At 43.8% G+C, this 22,079-nt stretch overlaps 1 protein-coding gene across 2 annotated transcripts in view; it reads left to right on the forward strand.

Moving 5' to 3' along the window:
- olfm2a (olfactomedin 2a) overlaps positions 1 to 22,079 on the forward strand; it is a 26,593-nt gene continuing 4,514 nt past the window's right edge. The window contains exons 1-2 of one of the 2 annotated variants that reach the window (XM_049745531.2): positions 1 to 346; positions 19,660 to 19,809. In XM_049745531.2, coding sequence (XP_049601488.1) covers positions 284 to 346; positions 19,660 to 19,809 — 213 coding nt within the window. In that variant the 5' untranslated portion in view covers positions 1 to 283. Of the gene's footprint in view, positions 347 to 10,497; positions 10,829 to 19,659; positions 19,810 to 22,079 lie in introns of those variants that run through there. The other variant, XM_049745530.2, reaches the window with a different exon arrangement.

Raw genomic sequence — 22,079 nt, forward strand, 5'->3', positions numbered from 1 at the left:
AGGGAGGGTGCGAGTGAGCGTTGACACCATCATCCAACTCCCCACACACTCTCCAAGCATCGGACCCTTTCCCCACCTTCCAGCCCATCTCAAATTCAGCAGCAGCTCTGCAGAGGCAACGCCGGCTGTGAACCGGGCAGAGCTGCGTGCGTGCGTCCCTCGCCCCCCCTCCCTCGTCCCCAAGTGATGAGGCTGCTGGAGCGCGGGATAGGAAGAGATCAGTAGCAGCAAAAGGAGAAGAGGAGGAGGTTGGAAGGAAAACTGCGGAAAGCAAAAGATTTGGATGAGGATGCATCTCCTCAGTGCCATGTTCCTGCTGGTCATGTCAGCTGTCACGTCCTGCCAGGTAGGATACACGGACATGATACTAGTTTGAAACTTCTCATGGCTGGCTTTTTGCATGTTTTGTGATTATGGTAAAAATATATGAAATTGATTTAAAAAAAAATCTTGCTAAAATAACTTACATTTTGTATATTTGCAGTTTTATGATTATCATCAGATTTCCTTCGGTGGCGTCACACACAAAAGAGCTGGCAAAAATACTTTCGATTCTCACTAAGCTAAAGTGTCAGATTTTACACGTAATGATGGTTTGAACCTTTGAGGCATATTTTTTGTTGCCACAAGTCCAACATCACATATGTTAAGCTTGTGCGAGCCATAAAATGATGTGGTGGGCCAGATCTGGCCCCCGAGCCTTGAGTTTGACACCTGCAAATTTGGAATGGAAAAAGGCTGCTTTTCTAAAAACAAAAGAATGTCAAATCTACAAGTGGTCAATTTAGAAGCATGTTTCTTATTTTGGGAAGCATGGCTGCCTCTAAAGTTTGGGATTTGGAATCTCCGTTTAGGAACTGACTCTTAATTTCCATTGATGTGAATTTGAATTGGCCTCTCGCCCAAAGTCAGCTAGCTTTAGCTCAATCACAGGCATGAATGAGGACAAACGCTATGGATGGATGGATGGATGATTTATTTTTCTATTAAAACTAGCACGCATGCTCCTCCGAGAAAATAACAAAATGGCCTCTAGGTGTACCTAAGGTTTGGGCAGTGACCATATTGAAAAAAAAAAAACCCATTACTGTCAGAATTTGACAGAATGATGCCATGGGTGTACCTAATGTTGTGTCCGCTGAGCCGAGGCGGATTGGTTTCACAGCAGAACACGAGTGCGCGCGGCAGCCCAATTTTGTCCAAGGTGACGGATGATGATGTGACAGTTGTAAAGCCAAACGGTGGCGCTGTCAATTATTTGCCCTAGAAAAGCGTTTGTTACTATGTATACTGTAAATTTACATCCATATTTATGTTAGGAATAAAATTCAAGAGTGAAAAGTTTTTCTTCCTCCCACTGGCCCTGAGGGCATTCATCTCTTAGGAGTCCACACAAGGCAAATTAATCCCGTTAATCTTTTCAAGGCTGACTGCAAGCGAGAGTAATTTCACTTAACAACCCGTGATTAAGTCTATATTGGATTAAATATGCTTTGATCCATTGCGGGGTTATCTGGTGCAGAACTGCTTGTATTGTGCTCGCAGTATAATAAATAGTGTGACATTTGCAAAATTGCACGGGCCTTACACGCTGCTGCTGCTGCTGCTCAGGCTTCACATCTCATGTGGCACGACATACACGTGACCTTTTCCAACCCAGAAGGGGAGCTACGTCATTGTATTGTTGTATTGATAGGTTACCAGTAACATGATCAAATTAAAACTGAGGCTGAGAAAAGTAAATTATTTGATGTAAAAATGAAGTCTGGAAAAACAATGTGGGTTTTAACAAAATAAATAAATAATAATAATTAAGAAGCAGCTCATGACTCACTGGTTGTGGACCCCCCCCCCCCTAAAGACAGTTCACGCTATAAATGGCCTCAAGGGACAATTTGTTGTAAACGGCTACATTAAATATTCAAACGGCTAAATGAAAATGCATCACTACCCGTCTCGAGGCCGATTGCGCTGAAATAATGCAGAATTGATACCTTCCCCACCCCCACTGTGTTGCTCACATATTTTCCACTCAAGCTCCAAATGAAATATTAAGAGTAATTTAATTCGCTTTGTGTTTTTGTCACGTCGCCCTAAAGCTGATAGACAGAAATCAGACGCTGAGAATATGCACTGAGGACGACGGGCGGTTGCCGGTTATTGGTTGATGGACGGCAACATTTTTGCCGCCGCGAACACCAAAGTGCAGCGGAGCTGAAAAGTTAATTGGTTGTCATCGTCAAGCAAAGAATCACGCGCCCCTTGTGTACATAACAGGCTGGATTTGGCAACAATTTAGCTAGCAGCCGCTCTCTCGCTCCAGGAGTTACGATCAACAAAAGATTTGAGGAGTTGCGGCATTTAGGGCTGATTAAGTTGTTTACCTCATTCCAGATGGCTGTAATGAGACGAGGAACTCAGCCAGGGTTTCTCTGTAACTATAAAACCATAAAGCAGGTACTGCAAAAAAACAAGCTAATGCTAAAAATTATGCTAGCGGGTTGTCTTTTATCATCCTATTTTTTTTTAAATGAGTCTGAGAACATAAGTAAAATCAATAAATGGACGATAAACATTCAAGCAATGACGCTGATATGGAAAATAATCCGTCACAGCGAGGCAGGGCAAACATCTGCGTGGGCGCAGGTCCAATACGGACATCTGCGACGACTCCGCAGGCCTCCTTGCGAAACTTTTGGCCTAAAATCTCAAAGCCGAGTCAAGATCAAACAGCGACCGATACAAGGCTGGAAAATCTGGAAACGGTCTTTTATTACATGGCACTCTTACAAAGAGCAGCAAACCTCGTTAAAGTGCCTCCGGCACATTTTAGCGGCAAGACTGGAGCTCTTAAAGTCTTTTACTGAGTGTGAAGAAGGGCAACTGGCGGGTGTTTTGTACAAACAAGGCCACGAGGTGGAAAACTGGATTGAGCGACCGTCACAGTGACGCGGTCAAAATATGCTAGCAAAAATATGCTAAATTCAAAGCTCAACATGTGGCTAACAATAATATTAAATGTCGTTTTGGGAAAGATTATGCTACACGTGTCGAAAGTACATCTTCACGCCCCCTCCCTCCTCGAACCATTTATGCACCAACGGGACGCCTCGCAATCATACGCAGATAATGGCATTGCATTATGTTGTCGTCTTGTTGGCGGGATTGAAAAGTAGCGGATGATTGTACATGATGATTCCAAGGTGCAACGGAAAAGACATTTCACTTCTCTTTGAATGACATCAGCCGTGGGCCGCGATTTCGCGTTCGTGTTAGAAAGTGCTGGAACATGCCATTGGGATTTAGTGATTGCGTAATGGATTGTTAGCTTCTCTGTGTTAATGTTGTGGTGGGAAGAGGGTTATTTACAGTGGAATAGTGTCCTAGTGGGCAATATCACACAGGTTCTGGGTTCAAATCCCAACATGGGGTTTGTTCTTTATGACCTCTGTCATGTTGTTTTCTGTTTTGTAGAAAAACCTTGTGACGGTCACAAGGTCCGTGCTCGTAAATCGTCATTCCAAAGCTCTGCGAAAAAAATTCTGTGACCTTCTCTCACCGCCATGTTTTTTCATTAGGACTAAATAATGCATCCATGCTTCCTCGTGTTTTTGTTTGGTGAGCACCCTGCTGTCAAGTGTAAGGTCGGGCGAAATATAAACATAATTTTGATATCACATTCAAACTCCCCCCCCCCCTCCCCTCCCAGCTCCCCACTTGCTCAGTTTCCTTCTGAGCCAGCGTGTGCCCGCCGGAGGCCACACGGCTCTATGCGACTCTAAACAAAAGTGACATTCCTCGGACAACGCTCTGACCGGGGACGCCCATGCTCGGCCTCATTCCCGCACTGTGCACTTTCTACTGGCAAATTCACAAGCAGCAAGACGGGGGATCACATGTGGGCGGGTCAGGTGAGCATTTTTTTTTTTTGGGCTATTTGCTCAATATTGTAAGATGCTTGGAAAATAACAGGCTACTACTGAAGTGGTCAAAATCCGAAATCAATGACTCGAAAAGGTCAACAATGGAACGGCTGCAAAGATCTTTTTTTACATGCATACTTTTTGTGGCCGTTGCAGCATACGACAGCTCCTGACCAGACTTGTGTGCGACCTTGCCTTTCCGCACCATGAATTTTTTATGAGCCCAGCAATGTGGGTTTTCTGATGAGAAGATTGGAATATAAATATGGCCGTCGTGCCCGAAGCGCCTATTGTGCATGAGCACAAAAGGCTCGGCTAGATTGCTGCTAATTGGGCGTCGCACTTGAGTTTTACCCAAAGACAAAAAAAATGGACGTTGCCTCCAGGCCGGACTGAAGGACAGCTGATAAGAGAGTCCTCTTCCTCCCCATCCTTGAAATTCTCTGAGCCATACCGCTATTATGCCAACACATCCTCTCCTCGCCACCTTCAATGCGACAGCTGTCCTCGCCCGGTCCAGACTCACTCGGCAGCAGAGTTTTTATTCCGGGCTAATGAGAGAAGAGAGCTCGGCGCCGTGGCGGAACCCGGCTGGCGTGAGGGCGGGCGAAAGGAAGCATTTAATCAATGTGTTTTCCATCCGCCACTGTCAGGCGGTTGACGTCGAGCCTCATCTCGAAAGAAAGGTTACACTTAGTCGTGCGGACGTTGCGACTGTCGGAAATTATTCTGATGAACCGTTTTGCGGAAGGGAACTCATCCAAGGAGGAAGCAAAATGTTGAATGCTTTGCTAGAAAACTAAAAAATTAACTTATCTTCCTTTCTGTATGAAACCCATTTCCTCCTCCCTCGCCTCGCTTCATCAGAGGGAAATGATCATGTCAGACTCTGCCGGAGGATCTGATGCGGTAATTCTCGGTCTAAAGTAAAGAACTAAGTGCCCGAGCGGCGCTAATGGTGATAAAATGAATAGGTGGTATTCAGGAGAGGGTCTCGCCTCTCTTTAAGCTTTGACGCCTCGGGCGGCGGGAGCTCGTCGCTCGGCCTCAAGTTTGAATGCGAGTGGTGGACGAGCATATTTAATCGTGGTGTGTTCTGGCTCGGCCATTACTCCGACGGGACGAGAATATAGAGCTGTGATGATCTGATCAAAACAGACGTAAAAATGTGTGCGAATTACTTCCATCTAGCAGCTCTCGAAAAATGCCATTTCTCATTAGGCGATTAATGAGGTGAAGCCATTAAAATCGGACTCGTTCAAGATGGAGTCATGAAGACGCAACCAAAGAAGACTTTCACAACTACAGTAAAATATTTGCAATTTTTCGCATTGGATAAAGAAAATGTTAATGGTTTTTTTTTTTTCTGTCTACCTGTGTTGAGGCACCTTTTGTGTCCAGTAGCATTGTCACTAATATCTTTCCAAAATCATAATGATGAATCATAATGGCTACTAATAATTGTTTTTGGACTGCCTAAAAACAACACAAAAACAAAGTTTTAATTAGTCTATCAGTTGCTAGATCGTCAGAGACTGCAGGTGACTTTGAACACAAAGTGTTATTTAAATTCTCGTTAGCCTCTAAATCTCATTATTTCTTCTGGATGTAATTCCCCAGCTTGGAGGTTGAATCTCACTTTGAAAGCATCCTCGTCCTTTTAGCGGAGTCAATCAGGCTCAAGTCAACAATCGCAACTCCCAGGAGGAAGCAACATTGTCATTGGAGGTGTCCATTTGTATCTTAAAGACAGCAAATGAAAAATAGCCAAAGGAGTTTTTGCTGCAGCGTGGCGATGAATATCATTTCCCGCTCCCTCTTTTGTGGATGGAATATTAATGTCGGCGATGGCCTTTGTGGTTGCACTCACAAATAATACCGACCAGCCCAGCAGATTTGTATTGGGGGGGGGGATGAACCACAGATGGCATCGGCGCTTTATTTTTCAATATCACGTCTATGGCGCCGCCCGATGACGACACGCGACCCCAGCGGCCGACTCCTTTATTTTGTGGGCTTGTGCCTCGATAAATTGGGACAAAAACATTTGCTAATTGACTGAAAATTGATCATTCATTTCCTTGAACATTAATCATAGAAGCTTCCCTCACATGTTCTTTATCTTTGGCTGCAAGCTGGGACACCTATTAAATGAATTTTTTAATTGCAGTCAAATAAACGGTTAGGAGGGGCGGAGTACCACAACACACCGCGATCAACTCATTTGTTAATCCGTTGTTTAGTGTTCTGCTTAAGCATATTTGCGCTTTACCGGATTCGGCTGTAACGTTGAGTTAGAGGTCGTTTCGGGATTGCTCGCCAGTGCACAATACGCCTTGTGTAGCACTAATAATGTCTCCCTAATTAAATGTCACAACTTCTCTGCACGTTAATGACCCGGAGATAGCGGATACAAATGGAGGCTTCAGTTGCCACAAAGAAGCCAGCCTCGTGTGCGTTCATCACAGACGCGCGCTGGTAGCCGATGGGATACGGTTGAAAATATTTTTTTTCTTTTTGCAGCCCTCGACAAAAATATGCAGCAAATTTGCAGTCAGTCACCCAGAGTGTAATTGGCAGCATCTCAGCAGTCTGTCAGTTGGGTTGCTGCATACGGAGCAGAAAACGCTTCAATCACCTCGGGCAGTTCGAATGCATCGCTGAGAGTCTTGCTCGTTTTTTTTTTTTTTTTGCTTTTATTTGTTCTCTCTCTTTCGCCGCCTCTTATGAATATCAATATATTTTTACAAGTTTTGGTGGATATCTGGGTAGTTTAGATTAGTTTTTCAAAATTTGAGAAATGCCCAGGTAGCTCAATGCTAACACGTACTTGAAAACACCATTGACAGGCTAACAAGGCTAATTGTGATATCTTTTAAGCACATTTGAACAAAAATGGTGTGGCAACACATGGAGACAATCTTACAATACACACAGGTATATTATTCAAAGAAAAAGAAAATACGTAATGGACTCTTGGACTCATTTGCACATTCCTCCACCCTTGTTTTTTGTGTGAAGGCATCAATGGGTGTCAATTACATCCAGATTTTTCGGCCGGATCCCGCAATCAGCGCTCAGGCGCCAAACAGTCGGGATGGTCCTTGGTTACATAGCGGCTGATTGCGTCTCTTGTCTGCTGCTCTCAATGACGCCTGCCTTCCTGAGCGGCCATAACCCCGAAATAATAATAATCGTATTCAGAATGAATTGCTGAGATTGCCATGAAAGGAGCTATGATGAATTTGAGGGCGATTGTAATGAGACATAAATCTTAAGTCCTCAATTTGATTTGGAGTATTAAACCTCCTCAGAAAAAAAAAAGAATAAAATCAAATGTATTATTTTAGCACTACTTTATACAATTCTAGCTACTATTCCCAACACGGCAAATTACACGACATGGCTGTCAGGTCACAAGTGGAGTCATACTGTACTTAGTCCTTATCAGGAGAAGTGCCTGCTAGGCTGTCATCAGCGGCGTATTTTCTCGATTATCCGGCCTCGATGTGACACGCTGACAACGGATGGACTCATCGCGGGCGATTTACAATCAATTCAGCGAGACGCTCACCTACTGTATTGATCGCCTCCCCACACGTTCAGCCGACAGAGGGACGGATCGCTCGCTCTTATTGGCTATTATTAGACTTAAGCACTATTGAGCCAGTGCTAGCGATGCTGCTTTGTTCAAAGCATCTGAAGCCTTAACTCGCACATCACGAATGATGTTTGAGGCAGTAGGAGACATTTTGCGGCCTTTTACATGAAATAGAACTTCAACACAAGGATACAAGGACTTGTTTATTACCAACGCGGAGGTTCTACTGGACAGCATGTCCCGGCCTGCTATTAGTCTCTTAAAGAGACTCCATTTCCCGCATTTGTTATGGAATAACGAGCATATTCAACGTGCAATGACTCACTTCTTGCACTCAGGTTGTCACACATGTGCACTCCCGCTGCTGTTTTTACTCCCAAGCCCACAGGAGCTCTTAATAAATTACAAACACGGCGCCGAGCCGGCCCACCTCAACCTTGAGCAACAGTCTATTTAAGCCATTTACTTTGTTGCCATGGCAAAGAGGTCACGTGTCCAAATTGATTTGGTTCCTAATCCATTAAGACGGTAGCGGGTCTTTATGGCTATCATGTAATTATCAAATTATGACTTGTTTAGGGAAGAATAGTCGGCCCCCTCCCTGTGCGCTGGCTATTCTGACCGCAGCCAGAGAGTCACATTGGATTTTGGCGCTCGTGATGCTCCACTGCCCTCCACGGGCGTTCGCGAGTGCTGCCATTATTGCACATTTTCATAATTTTGCTCTACTCATGTTAAACCCGGAGCCACTAAAAAAAAATAAAATAGGTATGTAGATTTCAGATTTGGGTATAACGATAGGAATTTATAGACATGTAAATATATCAGTTTTTATTCTTGCAATGAAGATTTCTTCCTTTTTTAATATCATGTAAGAGAGGAGGAGACAAAGCCAAATCTACATTTTAATGTTTCTTTTTTTTTTATATATAAATCATGGCTACAAGGGAGAGGAGAGCGAGAGGTTGGGCGCAAGAAGGAAAAATCCGCAAAAAGTGAGAACAAAAAGCTGAAAATTGAAGATAATGGCCTTCGAGCGGGCAGAGAATCGACCATTATTGAAGTTCAACTTAAATGGCTGTGAACATTCAGCCAGAATGAAATGAAAGTGTGTTTTTTTTTCCTTCACAGGGTGTCAGACATCATTAAATGTGCCAGACAGAGTAGCTGTAAACTGAACTACCTCTGAAGTTTTAATCTACCTTCAAATATATTGCTCACTGTGCCCCAAAAATGCAATTAGCAGTGTAAATAAAAAATTAAGCGGGCCGAGAATAAAACACACACGCGAAAACAACCTCCTTGGCAGAGGTAATTAATCGGTGAATTATCCAGCATGCTCCTCGTGCCAAAAGTTCAATGATCTGAGATAGTGATTTTCTCCTCTCTTGGACTAATAAACTTCTGGCATCTTTAAGTTTGAATTCATGCTTGAGTCTCTGCTGCCACCCAGCGAGTGTATTTAAAAGTGCAGAGTAACAAAAATATTACCTCCCGGAGGTGTTCTAATTCCTTGTCTATTTTTGTCTTTGTGTCTATTTTGCACTTTGCAAATGGTGTGACATTAACCAAGGCTGTCACATGCCCTCCGTCATCTCCTTCATGTATTGCCGCCAGGTGACAGCTACCTGCCACCAGGTTTGGACTTGATGAGCTTGGAAATGGCATGTACTGCCGTTGCTTGCCACACGGGGGCACTCTTGCACTCTGGCTTCAGCGTTGGTGAGCCTGTAAGTGGGGTGCTGACTTTTTTTTTTTTAATGAATCTCTTGTCGTGTGACAGAGACACCCCGAAGGTGCTCATATCACTCACATGGTGTGACCGGGGGGGGTCATGACAGGTGGGCCAATGAATAAGTCAGCAAGGCAGGAGCCAAGAAGGGAGATGACCTGATGGTTTTATTTGAGCGCTCCTCCTTGCACCATTAGAGTTGCCGCTTCCTTCCAAAGAATGACCCCATTGTCGGTGATGAGGTGACAGACATCCCATCAGACACATAGTAGAGCCCTCGGGGGGGGAAGGGTTCTAACTCGCTGTACGTTTTGTTGTGGCCCGCAGCATGTATTAAAATTAACAATTGATGCAGCCTCAAACTTCACGTACTTTCTAAACTGGGTGGCTCGGTGTCAGCGGAGTAGAGATGATTTGAATTAAGTTCTGAACTTGAATGTCTCTTCCGCTGCTCCATACAGGGGCTGTTCTAGTGTGTAAAGGGAGGGGGCAAGGACCACCTCCCCTCATTGTCACTTTTGAGGCTGGAATAATAGAATTTGACTATTTTAAGATTAAAACTACAGATTATTATCCCCTATGCCGCCTCTGAAAGTCACCAAGAGGCCAATTTGCCCGCTATCAGGGAATTGCTAGCATATCTTATAATGCATCACTCATTATTTGCCATTATATTCCCTATTTTGCCCAGAGTGACAGCATCACTCTAATTCGGTGCCACGGGGCTTGCAAAGCGAAGCCATGACGGATGAGCTATCAATTTTCCATCAAGCTGCTGTTCGGATGTTCTCAGAGCATCAACAGGACAGGCCGATGTTGACAAATGAGACCTCACGCTACCGGCTGACGAACGGCTTGACAGCAGCCGCCTTGACGGCTCGCCGGACCACCTGCTGATGTCTCACCCGCCAACCGCCGGCAACCTTTTGAAACATCCTCCCGCATTGATCCGCTAAAGAATGGGAGTCGATGCCGGCGGGAAGTCGCAGAGCACGCGTGGGTTTTGTGAAATGAGCGGCACGCTTTGATGTCCACGCCTTTAACGGGTCGCGAGTCATAAAAAGAACAGAAATGTCAGCGAGAGCCGAATGGGGACGAGCTGTTTGGGAGGGGATGAGACGTGAGGCGGCCAATGTGCTGCTCTGAATCTCGAGGAGGCGAGAGGGTGAGGGAGGGAGGGAGGAAAGGAGGGAGTGAGGGAGGGGCGGCGGGGGTGAGGCTCAGGATGTCATTCCGAGAGGGAGGATTCTTGCGTGATGCTGCTCTCCTCTAACAGGTCTGAGCAAGCGGCCAGTCCGGTAACCACATCAGCTGGTTGATCAGCTCCCGCTCCTGCTCAGGCTGAGTCGGAACCGAACCGGACCGGGCTTTGAGAGTCTAGGGTGGGCTGTCGGGCCATTTCGGGGGGGACCCCCGTAGGAGGCAAAGATGAGCGTGCCCATGTTGAAGATCGGGGCGGTGCTCAGCACTATGGCCATGGTGACCAACTGGATGTCTCAGACTCTTCCGTCTCTGGTGGGACTCAACGGGACCACTATCTCCAGAGGGGGCACCTCCGAGAGGATCGTTAGTGTGGGTATCACTTTTTTATTTTATTTTTTTTTTGCAAGTGGGACAAAGTGATTTAGCAATTTAGTTTTGCGTCGGGCTGCTCCGAGTGTCCGTCATATCCCCCCGAGGAGGGCGACGCTGAAGGCATGCGAGAGAGAGAGAGAGCAATGTGTGAGAGTCGGGATAACGATTCCGCCGCTGGTGATGATGAGTGACGGTGAAACGCAGTGGCGATTGGATGTTTTATAATTTGCGTGTGTGTGTGCGTGTGTGTCACTTTGGGAGAGATGCTGATGCCTTTTGTCAGTCATCACACTGGGACACAAACGGTGTTCACGAGGGGATGTGATAAACGACAATGTGGAAATGGTGAAATGCAACTTGTCTCGCTAAGGCGGATTGGGCACGGATGACTTGTGGTGCCGTTCAAGGTTTCTCTCGGATTTTATCCCCCCCCCGCCCATTGTTTTTTTTGTGCTTGCTCGTGTGAAGTGAAATACGGTGGTCTTAAACAAGGTCTTAATGTAACTTGTGATGTGAAATATCACTGCACATAAATTGGAATTGATTGGACCTGAAATCACAAGAAATGGATTCAGTTGAATCGAATCGGCTCCTATGGTACAGACACTGCAAATCCGAACCGCACCGAAACAAAATAAAATTTAATGAACTGAATGAATCTGAAGTGATTTGACCAGAGGTGACTTGAAAGGTGAATAAATCGCATTGATTCAGCAGAACTGAATTAAAGTGTATCAAGTCTATTTCATCGAATGGAACTGAACTGAGCAGCAGTGATTTAAAAGTTGAACAAATTGAACTGAACAATGATAATCAGAAGTGAATACAACAAATGGAATCAGATAAGCAGAACTAAACGTTGAATGAATCAAATTTAGGCAATTATATCAAATGGGATTCATCTGGAACTGAGCTGACCAGATGTCTCTCAAATCAAATCAATTTAAATGGAACACAAGCAGATCACATAGAAAATGAGCTCAATTGAACAAATCAAACCAAGACAAACTGGAAAGAAACAAAAACTGAATGGAGCAGAAGTAAATGTGCTGTTGAAATCAAAGAAGGGATTCAAACTGAGGCAATCAAAGCAAACCAAGCTAAACCCAACAGAATTGAACCAAGGAGAATTGAATTGAATCAACTGAACCGAGCCAACTTGTAGTCCATTAACTGGACTGAACCAAACTGAATCGATTTCAAATGGAATTCAATTGGATTGAAACCGAACTGACCGGAAGTGACTCAATTAAATCAGTTCAAATGAATGTAAACACAATGGAAGTGAATCAAATAAAGCAAATCCATCAAACCAAACCAAAATGTAACCCAACTAAAACAAATACATTCAAATTTAATCAACTGTAAAATAATGTGATTTACCAGACTCACAAATGGACTGGATTTCTGACTTAATTGGCCAAAAGTAATATAATTTAAATCAATTCGAGTTCCAGCAAATGTAGCAGAAATAAACCTATTTTAATTCATTTATTTACAATAACATCACCGTTGAGTAAATTGAACGATGTCTTTTGTATTCCATTACAATGCACAAACTTGAACTCGGCACCTTTGCTGTTGGGCGCCGCGAGACGACGATTCATCACCAACACCATTAAGTAAATTAATTTGTCATTTTCTGATCATTCCTAATTGATGAGCGATGCTTTCTGCTTTCATCCTACGCACGTTTTCAAATGGCCTCACGCCCGATAACGCATATACAGCGTTCTGTTCAAATGATGGAAGGAAATTGAGCGTCCCGAGAGATGTGAGGCCATCTGGCTATGAAGTGTCTGTCTATTTTTGTTGGTTTAACAACATATTCCGACTATGTTTGTCTTAAGGGGCTTTGGAGTCCATCTGTTTCGAGAAGACTCTCATATTTAATCATGTTTTAGTCAAAAGCGCAGTTGTAAGGTTGAAGAAACACAAGTCCTATGAAACTTTTTGGAGTCGATTTAATGTAAAGGTGCTCAGAGCAGGTTTTGAATTATTCACACGGCTAAACTCTGGAAATCCTGCCCAGCTTCCACATTTCCCTTTGGGGCATGCGCCCTGCTTTATCCATCCATTTTGCTTATCTCGCTCTCAGTCAAGAGAGAGATGAAATATGTTGTCGGCAAACTCAGAATTCTGAGACTCGTGGCTGAAGTCGTCTGTTTTGCATTTCAAAGAGAGAGTCGGCGTGAAAAATATACATAGTGATGAGGAGAGATTTGATTTCCGGTATTGTGCCGGAGCCTTTCATCAGCGTTTGATCAAAAAAAACGAGATGGCGCTTTGAATCGTTAGCGTATGCGATGGTAGATAATCTCCCGCTCATAAAGAATAAAAGTAAACGCCTCATCACGGTTAATGAGACGTTTCGCGGGCACGATCAGGCCGCGGTGAGTCACCGGCATGTTTGCTGCTCTTATCAAAGGCGACGTCGCAACGCTCTTGTGACACCAGAATGCCAGCTAGCCCGCCGCCGGCGACCCAGCGGCTTCTGCTCGCCCTTTAGCACCCGCGTCCTACATTCAGAGTTCAGCGTCTGGTCCGCTGGCTTTGGGTGCTTTCCCTTTCAAAGTGACTCATTCTGAAGAAAACGGACGGCTTGACGTCAGGAAATACAACCCTGCCTGGATGCTTGTGCACATCTGGATAGTGCAAAAGTGTGTTTCCTTAATGAATGTGGAAGGCCCTGAAAGTCTTAACTGACAAGGAACTTGGCAGGCTACAGAAGATTCCTTTTAAACAGCACTTACGCCAAAAGTTCGTTTTTTTTATTTAGCTTAAAATAACTGACTTTACTTTAGTTCCGCCGTTGGTCGGTGTATGTTTGATCTTAAAATTTTAAACCTTTCTGTTGTATCAGCTAGCTAGCGCTAAGCTAATGTAGGAGGGTTCATCAAACATCTAGCGTTAGCTCTCAAGCTAGCAGGTGGCTAACCTAGTGCGATGTCTTACAACCACTGGAGGATATAAGTAAATATATTTTCGTGGCTTGATCTGAATATTTTGTGTGATTTTGAAGCCTCATTTTCAGCATGTTTTTTTTTTTAATCATTCCAAATTGACAAGGTTGTTAATTAACAACCTTCTCCTTTGTGTTGTGTCAAATTTACAAGACGGCTTAAATCATTTCATTAAAAAGATAACCTAATGAGAAAGCTGGAATAATAATCAGTCGAGTGCAGACCTTCAAAGTTGGAGAACCAACCTCCACACACTATTTGTGTTTGACTGCTTATTTGACTATTAATCAGCAGACTACTTTAATTTTTAAAATCATGCAGTTAAATCCGGCTAATATCGCATGAAGGGTCTAACAATAAATCATTTGACAAAATGCTGGGATGCATTTACAGTCACTGGAATAAAAAGACCCTCAGTGTGTAAATAGGCAGTCAGTGAGTCACCGCTCTTTTTTTTTTTTTACCTCATCAACACCATAAAACGCTCAGTAGTGTGTGTGCGTGTGTGTGTATGTGTGTGTGCGAGATAATGTGAATACATTGACTTCTAGACCTGTGTGTGTTATCTTCAATGGAAAATAAAAAAGCTCTGAGGCAGCTGACAGAATGGATTTTTTTTTTCCATTTTTTAACAGTGTACCGTTCAAAATGTGATTGAGGTCAGTGTGGCGCTGTCCGTTTAGCGCTGTTAACTTTTACATCCACTGTGCGTCCTAATAAAGCAAATTGTGTTGATCGATTATAGGCCGTTGATTAAAGAGCGCTGCGGATTTTTATAGGAGCGGCTTTGGTGCAATTAAGAGCAGTCACTTGAAATTTGTCGAAATCAAACACACGGCAGGATTGAAACAATTAGCCATCTTGTCATTGGTGATTGCGAAATGGGAAATAATTATAATCCTATTGTATTTGAGGAGGAATTTGTTCGAACCACACAGACGTGATATCCTCAAATGAACCATGTTCGAGCGCCTCCATCGCATCCCGTCATTTGGCGTCATTAGTCTCACTCAGAGTTGGCCGGCCGAGCCCCAAAAAACCGACCCGGCAGCGCACGCAACGCATCTGTGCACCCCTGGACGCCCTTTGGAAGAAGCGAGCGGCAGATGGAAAGTTGGCGCCACGGTTGGAAGTGATGGAGTGGGGGAGCCAAGAGGACGCAGCGGTGCTTAGCTCCATTTGCCGCACATTGTACAGTTTAGGTCAGATGAGTAAAGTGAAACTGGCCCACCTAATTGCGATTCAGTAGATTGATTTTGAATAGTCTTATACGGTGCCGATTAAAAACCGCTAGCAAGACTGGAAGCACTTAGTAACAAACACTAATAATCTTTAGCCCACCGGGAGAATCTTATCGAAGATTCTCAAACATGTTCAAACTAGCAAAGAACACTGTCCAGCTTTGTCAATATAGCAGCGAATAAATACTAAGCTAGCATTAGCGCTGTAAACAAACACACGCTAGCCACGACTTATTTGTTACTATAACAAAATGTTATCGGTTTTACGACATAAAAATTCATCCAGAAATAAAAAAGAGGTGCTATTATAACAGTTTTAGCAAGCTTCAGCTAGTGTGATGTTTTCTTAAAGCTAAAATTAGCCGTGCACTGAAACGAAGATATTTTGTACAAATGTTTTTATGGAAAACATGGCAGTAAGGTGCATTTGAGAAATTTTCTTATGAAAGACTTTATTCCTGCCAGGTGAAGATGTAATGTGCAGGTGTTGCAAGACTTTTACTCGACTAATGTATCGTAAAAGCCAAGAGACAAAACAACGAGAAGCCCACAGAGAGGTGATCCCATTTCGATCAACAAAAAGTGTTTTTAGGTTACTTCCCGCTCGTTTCAAGATGGCACCACTTCATCAGCGAGGTGTCCTGATTCTATCTAGACTCAGCTTGATCCGTCACGTAAGCCCCCCGCTTGTTTTTCTTTCTCATGCCTTCTCCCGCAGATGTGACGCCAGGTTCAGCTGACGGGCCTCCTCGATTTTCTGGCATCGCCCGCTGCTTATGAAAGTTCTAATAGACTTCCCGTCATGCTCATAAAAGTATAGAGCAGTAGATTTATGATCTCATTTAGCCGCGGCTGTACAGCAGCCAGCTCCGGGGTCGCTCTAATGAAACAGCGGAGGAAGTCCATCCTCTCGACAGCGATACCTGCAGCTCACGTGCCTAATTGGATAATCCCGGTGAACTTTGTTAATCATTAAAGGGCTCACAGCTTCATTGCTGCTGAGAGGTGCTCAGGTAATTGCACAAGTTGATTCGTTAGTTGCCGTGACGCTCGCTGCTAAATTGTGCCGTTTCTACGCTCCATTCATTTTTGCTGCCATGCGCTAACGGCTTAAGTGTGATTACCAAATATCTCTTAAGGCCATTTGGTGCACTGCCTCAATCTTGTTGTCTTGATATTTAAAACAATGCAACGTGGCATAGGAGTGTTTTGGTTTTGGCTAGTTGGATGTTAGCGGTATCGCTAATTAACTCATTCACAGACAGCTTTGACGTCCCACCCCAAGAGTCCCACAATAGGAACCAAGAACATTGATATTCAGGCGGTTACGACAAATTGATATTCACAAAGCGCTAACTGCTACTGATCCCCAAAGTCGCCACCGACAATAAAGTCCGGCGGCCAAATGAGCAGCGATAAATGGCGGTCTAGTAAACTTGTTTTGCGAGTGAGTGAGTGAGTGTCATCCTTTCAGACGGTCACTTGTGGTTTATTGGTTTCTGTCAGGAGTTTGATGGCAGGGGAGAGAAAACACCGGCGTTGCCGCAAAAAATGTCAAAACAAAATAGGTCATAAATGGACGCCCAATTGATTTTTCCATCATGTCTTCTGCAAAACAGTCACTCAATTCAATGTCGCCGTCATCTCCGCCCCACTCATCTCACCGTGTCTGCGACGGCTTCGTGTCTGCCACTTGCATATTCAATTTATTCCTTCACTGCTACAGAATCCATTTTTTGTGACAATGAAATGCAACAACGCCTTGTCTCTCCCAAAATACGACGTACTATGCGATTTTTTTCTGAAATTTAGGCTAAGAGTTTACACACTCTTAGTTTCCCAACCAGATAGAGGTGGCCTGGTAAACAAGCTAATTTCAACAAGACAAGAACAAGACTATATAAAGTGTGCTATAGAATATAATGATGTCACAGTCATGCTCTGAAAATAATTGTGAACGGTTTTAAATTCTAATCCTTGATTTGATCCCTGCTCCCCACCAATGACACCAGGCACACCAGTTTAACCTGCCTACATAATACATATCAGCATCTTTTATTCATTTTTTTGAGAGCTGAGAAATATGCTTTCCTTGGGTAATACGATGTCTGGTGAGCTTAAATGAATACTGTGATTCTTTTTGTAGAGAACTGCCACGTTCGATTGAGATGAATAAGTCACAGGTCTTAAAATCTGGCTGACTGCATTTTATATTTTCATGGAAAAACCACACACAGGAAAAAATAAATAAAAACACATGCCATGTGCATTCTAGTGAATCCATCTCCCTCTAAACGTTCTTCCTGTGCAGTCGAGTTAGAGGCGAATGGAAATTGGAACGGATTCAAATGCACTCTTAATTTCAGCTCGGCATTTATGAAATATTAATACGCAGGAGAAGTGTTGCTGAGAAGCTTCTGGAGGGAGGGGGGGGGGGGGGGGGGGAGCGCAGCGTGGAGTTGGAAATTGAGAAGGGAAGTGTTAGGGCAAAAGGATTGACCTCCGGCATCCCACAGCTAAATTTGAAAACTTTAGCAACAAGACAAGTGAGGGAAACAAATGAGGCCATCTGTCTGTTAAGAGCATGCAACAGTCAAAGGCCATTTTTTTTTTCTTTCCCAACGATTAAGACAGCAACAAGACGTCACCTGCTCGTGCGTCTCGTCTTCCTCACAGACAAACTAAAAGCACACCCACACACATCTGCAGCGACGCATCGCAGCCGCCTTTCCTTTGCAAACAAATGCTCACGGGAGACTTTGTCGCATATAAAAAGCCATGAATTATTAAAAAGGCCCCGGAGAGGGTTTGTGCAAATATATAGACGCTCGCTCGCAGGAAAGGCTGCAGCAGAACAAGAAATGCAGACTTGAAAGGCGGATCGGCATATCTGACTTAGTTGCGTCTTTGAAAAGATAAAAGAGTTGATTCAAAAAGTGCTGTCATAAGTCGGGAACATCAATGTGAATGGGAAGTGCCACTTGCAGACATTGTCAATTAAAATGAAAAAACATGGACTTACTGGATGTAGAATTGGAAACTTCATCCCAGTTAAGAATTGAGATGATTGTAATCCTCAAAATCCATTGATGAATCCCTAAAAACAAAGGTAGAGCACTTAAGAGGATGGTAGGTGTGCAAATGATTTGTATTCCAATTGAGTTCCTTCCTTAGGCCACGCCCCTTGACTTCCTGCCAAACAGGAAATGACTGTCATACATATTTCAGTTCCAAAAAAATATATTCTTTTTTCTTTTATTCAATAAATTCTGTAAATCTCTTTTTTGTTCTTTTCACTAATTATTCACACATTAATTTCCATTTTCTTTCTTCCATTTATTTAATTTCCTCTCAAACCCGTTCAATGAAATTTAATGGATGGATGCCAGAGCTGTTTGGGAATGATTTGTGAGAAACTACTACTTTGGCAACAACTCATAAGAAAAATCCAGGAAATATGAAAAGAATAATAAATGTTGCTTTTACTGTGGTAGACGCCACTGATAGAAGAGCAGATTTTTAATACTAGCGCCCAGAATGTTTGCCATCACAACTCGTTTAATCATAGAAAATTGGAAATGAACGCGCTCAGGAGTTTGAGGCGAGAGGAAATGAAGACATGGGAGATGTAGATCGGTGTGTGTGTGGTCGTCGCTTCAAACTCCGGCGAAACCCTTTTCCGAGTCCCCCGTCCTCCCGCCAAATAAAAATTCCCTTTGCAAAGAGGACGAGATGACTGCAGGGAAGGGAAGCAAGCCATTTTATTTGCCGCCTTCTGCCTGCACTTATTTTGATGGCTCTTTAATTTCATCTCCAAAATAGCCGATCCTTCTCTCGTTACATTTCGGCCTTGTCTGCCAAGAGTGAGCGGAGATGAATGAAAGGGTCGCCTTGTGTGTATGTGTGTGTTTGCAAGCACTCAGCACTACTTCTGAATGGATTAGCCCAAGAGGGACATCCAACCTTTCAGCCAGGCTCCTCCCCCAGCTAGCTATTGATCTGTGGACAGCTCCATTTCCTGCCGGCTTCCAAACAGATCATCTGTTTTCCACTCCATTGCTCCATCGCGTCTTTTATTTTGAAATGTTGCTTCTTCATCTTCCATCAAGCTCTTAATTGATCACCCCATTCGATCCTGTTGTTGTTTTTTTTCCCACGGTATGAATGTGTGGAAAGAATCGTAACGCTTAGGTTTCACAGAATTTGTCGGAAAAAAGTATTACTCATTGATTAGTATTTTTATTCATTTCTCAGTCTTCTCAAATTACCGTGAAGCGTGCCAGCCTCTCTTTCTCACCCTCCACTCACAGCTAAAATTAAACAGCAAGTGATTCTCAGTCGTTGCCGGGATCAATTGCCATTAATTGTCTTCGGGGAAGAACAACTTTTGACAGGGCTCCGAGAGCGAAAGAGAATCCCAAGGAGAAATTCTGACTCTGTAGCTAAGTTGCGCTGACAGAATGGGCACAACTAATCACGATATGGAATACATTAAAAAAATAAATAAAATTCCCACTAAACACATCCCCACGGGATAAGGAAGTGTTGCTACAAATGTTTTATGATGGGGGAGGGACGACTGTGCACGTTTGGCTGTTGATACAGAAGATGTACGTCTCCGCAGGCGCTGTACCCGAGTCCGGAGGAAGGCTGGCAGATCTACAGCTCGGCGCAGGGCGCAGATGGAAAATGTATCTGCACGGTGGTGGCGCCTGCTCAGAACATGTGTAACCGCGACCCACGCAACAGGCAGCTCCGCCAGCTCATGGAGAAGGTGACTGCTATCCGTCACACGCTCGCTTTCAGGCACAACTGAGAATGCAAGCTGTCATGTACAAGTGTCACATCGTGAGGATTTAATCACAAAAAGAGGCTTCAAGCTGTCACATGGTTGCTTAAATGGCACGAGCTAGCTTAATATAATAGAAATTGCGTATCAGTTAGCATCACTGGTTGTGGTTTTACAACACGCTAAGCAATATGGAGCAATACGTGAAGGCAAATAATATAATACTCACAGTCATATATTCTTTATCCTCTACGAAAAATAGCTAATATTATAGTAAATTGCAGAGTGGTCTTGTTGTTAATCTGTTTTTATAACGTACGAGAGCAAAAGGGAGACAGCCTCAGTCAGTTGGCGGGAAATTCATTTATGATGCATGCAAAGGAAGGGCCATAAAACACACACAGTCTGACATTGATGTACTGTTGCGAGGGAGGCGGAGCTAAATTGAAATGCAAGTAGGCTCCTGAATCCACGAATTGCATCCCGCCCCGTTGGAAGTTTGTCTTTCCCCAGACGGACCAAATTTACAGTGACTTGGAAAGAAGCACGATATATTAGAGGCGGCGTATTGTATTCTGACAGAAGCACTTGATGTAGGGCAACTACAAAGTCATGTTGTGCTTTGCTGCCATCTTGTGGCACCTATAGGCAATAAGAAATATTTTGGGTTTTTTTTGGTTAAACATGACCAAAAGTAAGGTTCAGGTACAAAGTGTCTTGGCTTGCTTGTTCATACAAAAATAATCATTACAAGCCAACGTAGCATAATCAATTTTTTAGCATAATTCAAGGATGCGGAATGGACTAAGGGTGATTAGAATATCAGCCTCTGCCTGGAAGGCGCCAACTATCAAAGGCAAGCGCTGCGCTCTAATACATTTCAGAGCCCGTCTTAATGAGGACACCTGAGGTTTGTGCTATTTGAGCGGTACAAAAAGCAAAAAAGACACAGCGCCATACACACACCAAAGAGAGACATCCTCATTTGGATCCAAAGCATGCTGAGGAAGAATTTCAGTCAAGCCCATCCTCAAATTCCCTCCACAGGCATGGGAAAAAAAAAAGAGACAAGGGCGGGCGGGCATGTCAAGGTTCAAAGAATTCACAACAGCTTGACGCCAAAGTCTGTCGACAGCTTCATGTAAAGCTGCTACAATGTGGAGATGACCCAGGAGATGTGGCGGAAATGTTCAATGTGGAAGGTTTTGACCATAGTAGCTCCGCCCCCATCATACACACACAGTATAAAAAGATGTAAAAATGATATATACCCGCCAAAACGTTGAGTTGGGTTCTATTCTAGTTTCTCGATGAGCATTTCAACATCACGTTTTGATGGAGCATGTGGGAGGAGACACGGGCGAAAAGAACAGTAGGCTGGACACAGTCATTGAGTGGGCCGAGCGCGGGGAAGGCAAACGAGGCATCTGGAGCAACAGATTCCATGCCAAGCGGCGACCCTTTGAGACTCGGGACTGTTGAATAAAGGATGAAATAAGCCCTACGTGCAACTCGGAGGAGTTTACAGTCCTGCCTGTCTTGCGGGTTTTTGTTTGCGCGGACACGTGAGCCGCCTGGCGAAGACACGAAGTCGTGGTTCGAATGAGCTCGCTCACGGCTGAGGGGGTGCGACAGTAGGCCGGTTACGCGGAAGCAGAGTGGGCTGTCGGTATTCGAGGATTAAATTTAGTGCGCGGCTGAATGGGGAAATCAAGCTAGCAGCGAATGGAAGATTGATTTTGTTACGACTCGTCACGTTTGTTTACCAGAAGACATCTTGTTTGTTTATATTGTGTTGAACATTATTAATACGAGCGTAGACGTGCAAGCAGGAAACTTATCATGCTGCTCAATCTCGGTCTCTCTCCTCTCGGCTTCTCAGTACGGCACTTATATTCGCCGAGGATAAACGTATGTCTTGTCTGTCTACATGTGCACCATTTGTGTTCAGATAGCCATTAGCAGTACCGCTAATTGTTAGCCTGTGTGTCTAAAATTAAATTAGATGGCAAATTTCTTTTCCCACAAATCTTATTTATTATGTAATACTGTTAAATGTAAACTCCTGTGTGTCATTTTTATGATGTCGGTGTGCTTTGCATGGGTTTAAGCAAGCTAGTTAATTTTGTCATGAGTGTCAGTTTGTACGCTCGTCTGTGGTCTATCAAGGTTAATAAAGTGCTAATTAAAGTCTACCAAAAGTGGAAAACAAATCTCTTTGTCTATACATGCCTGCCAAAAAAAACTCACTCTTT

Source organism: Syngnathus scovelli, chromosome 16 (genome assembly GCF_024217435.2).
Source record: "Syngnathus scovelli strain Florida chromosome 16, RoL_Ssco_1.2, whole genome shotgun sequence".
In the NCBI taxonomy this organism is placed as follows: domain Eukaryota; kingdom Metazoa; phylum Chordata; class Actinopteri; order Syngnathiformes; family Syngnathidae; genus Syngnathus; species Syngnathus scovelli.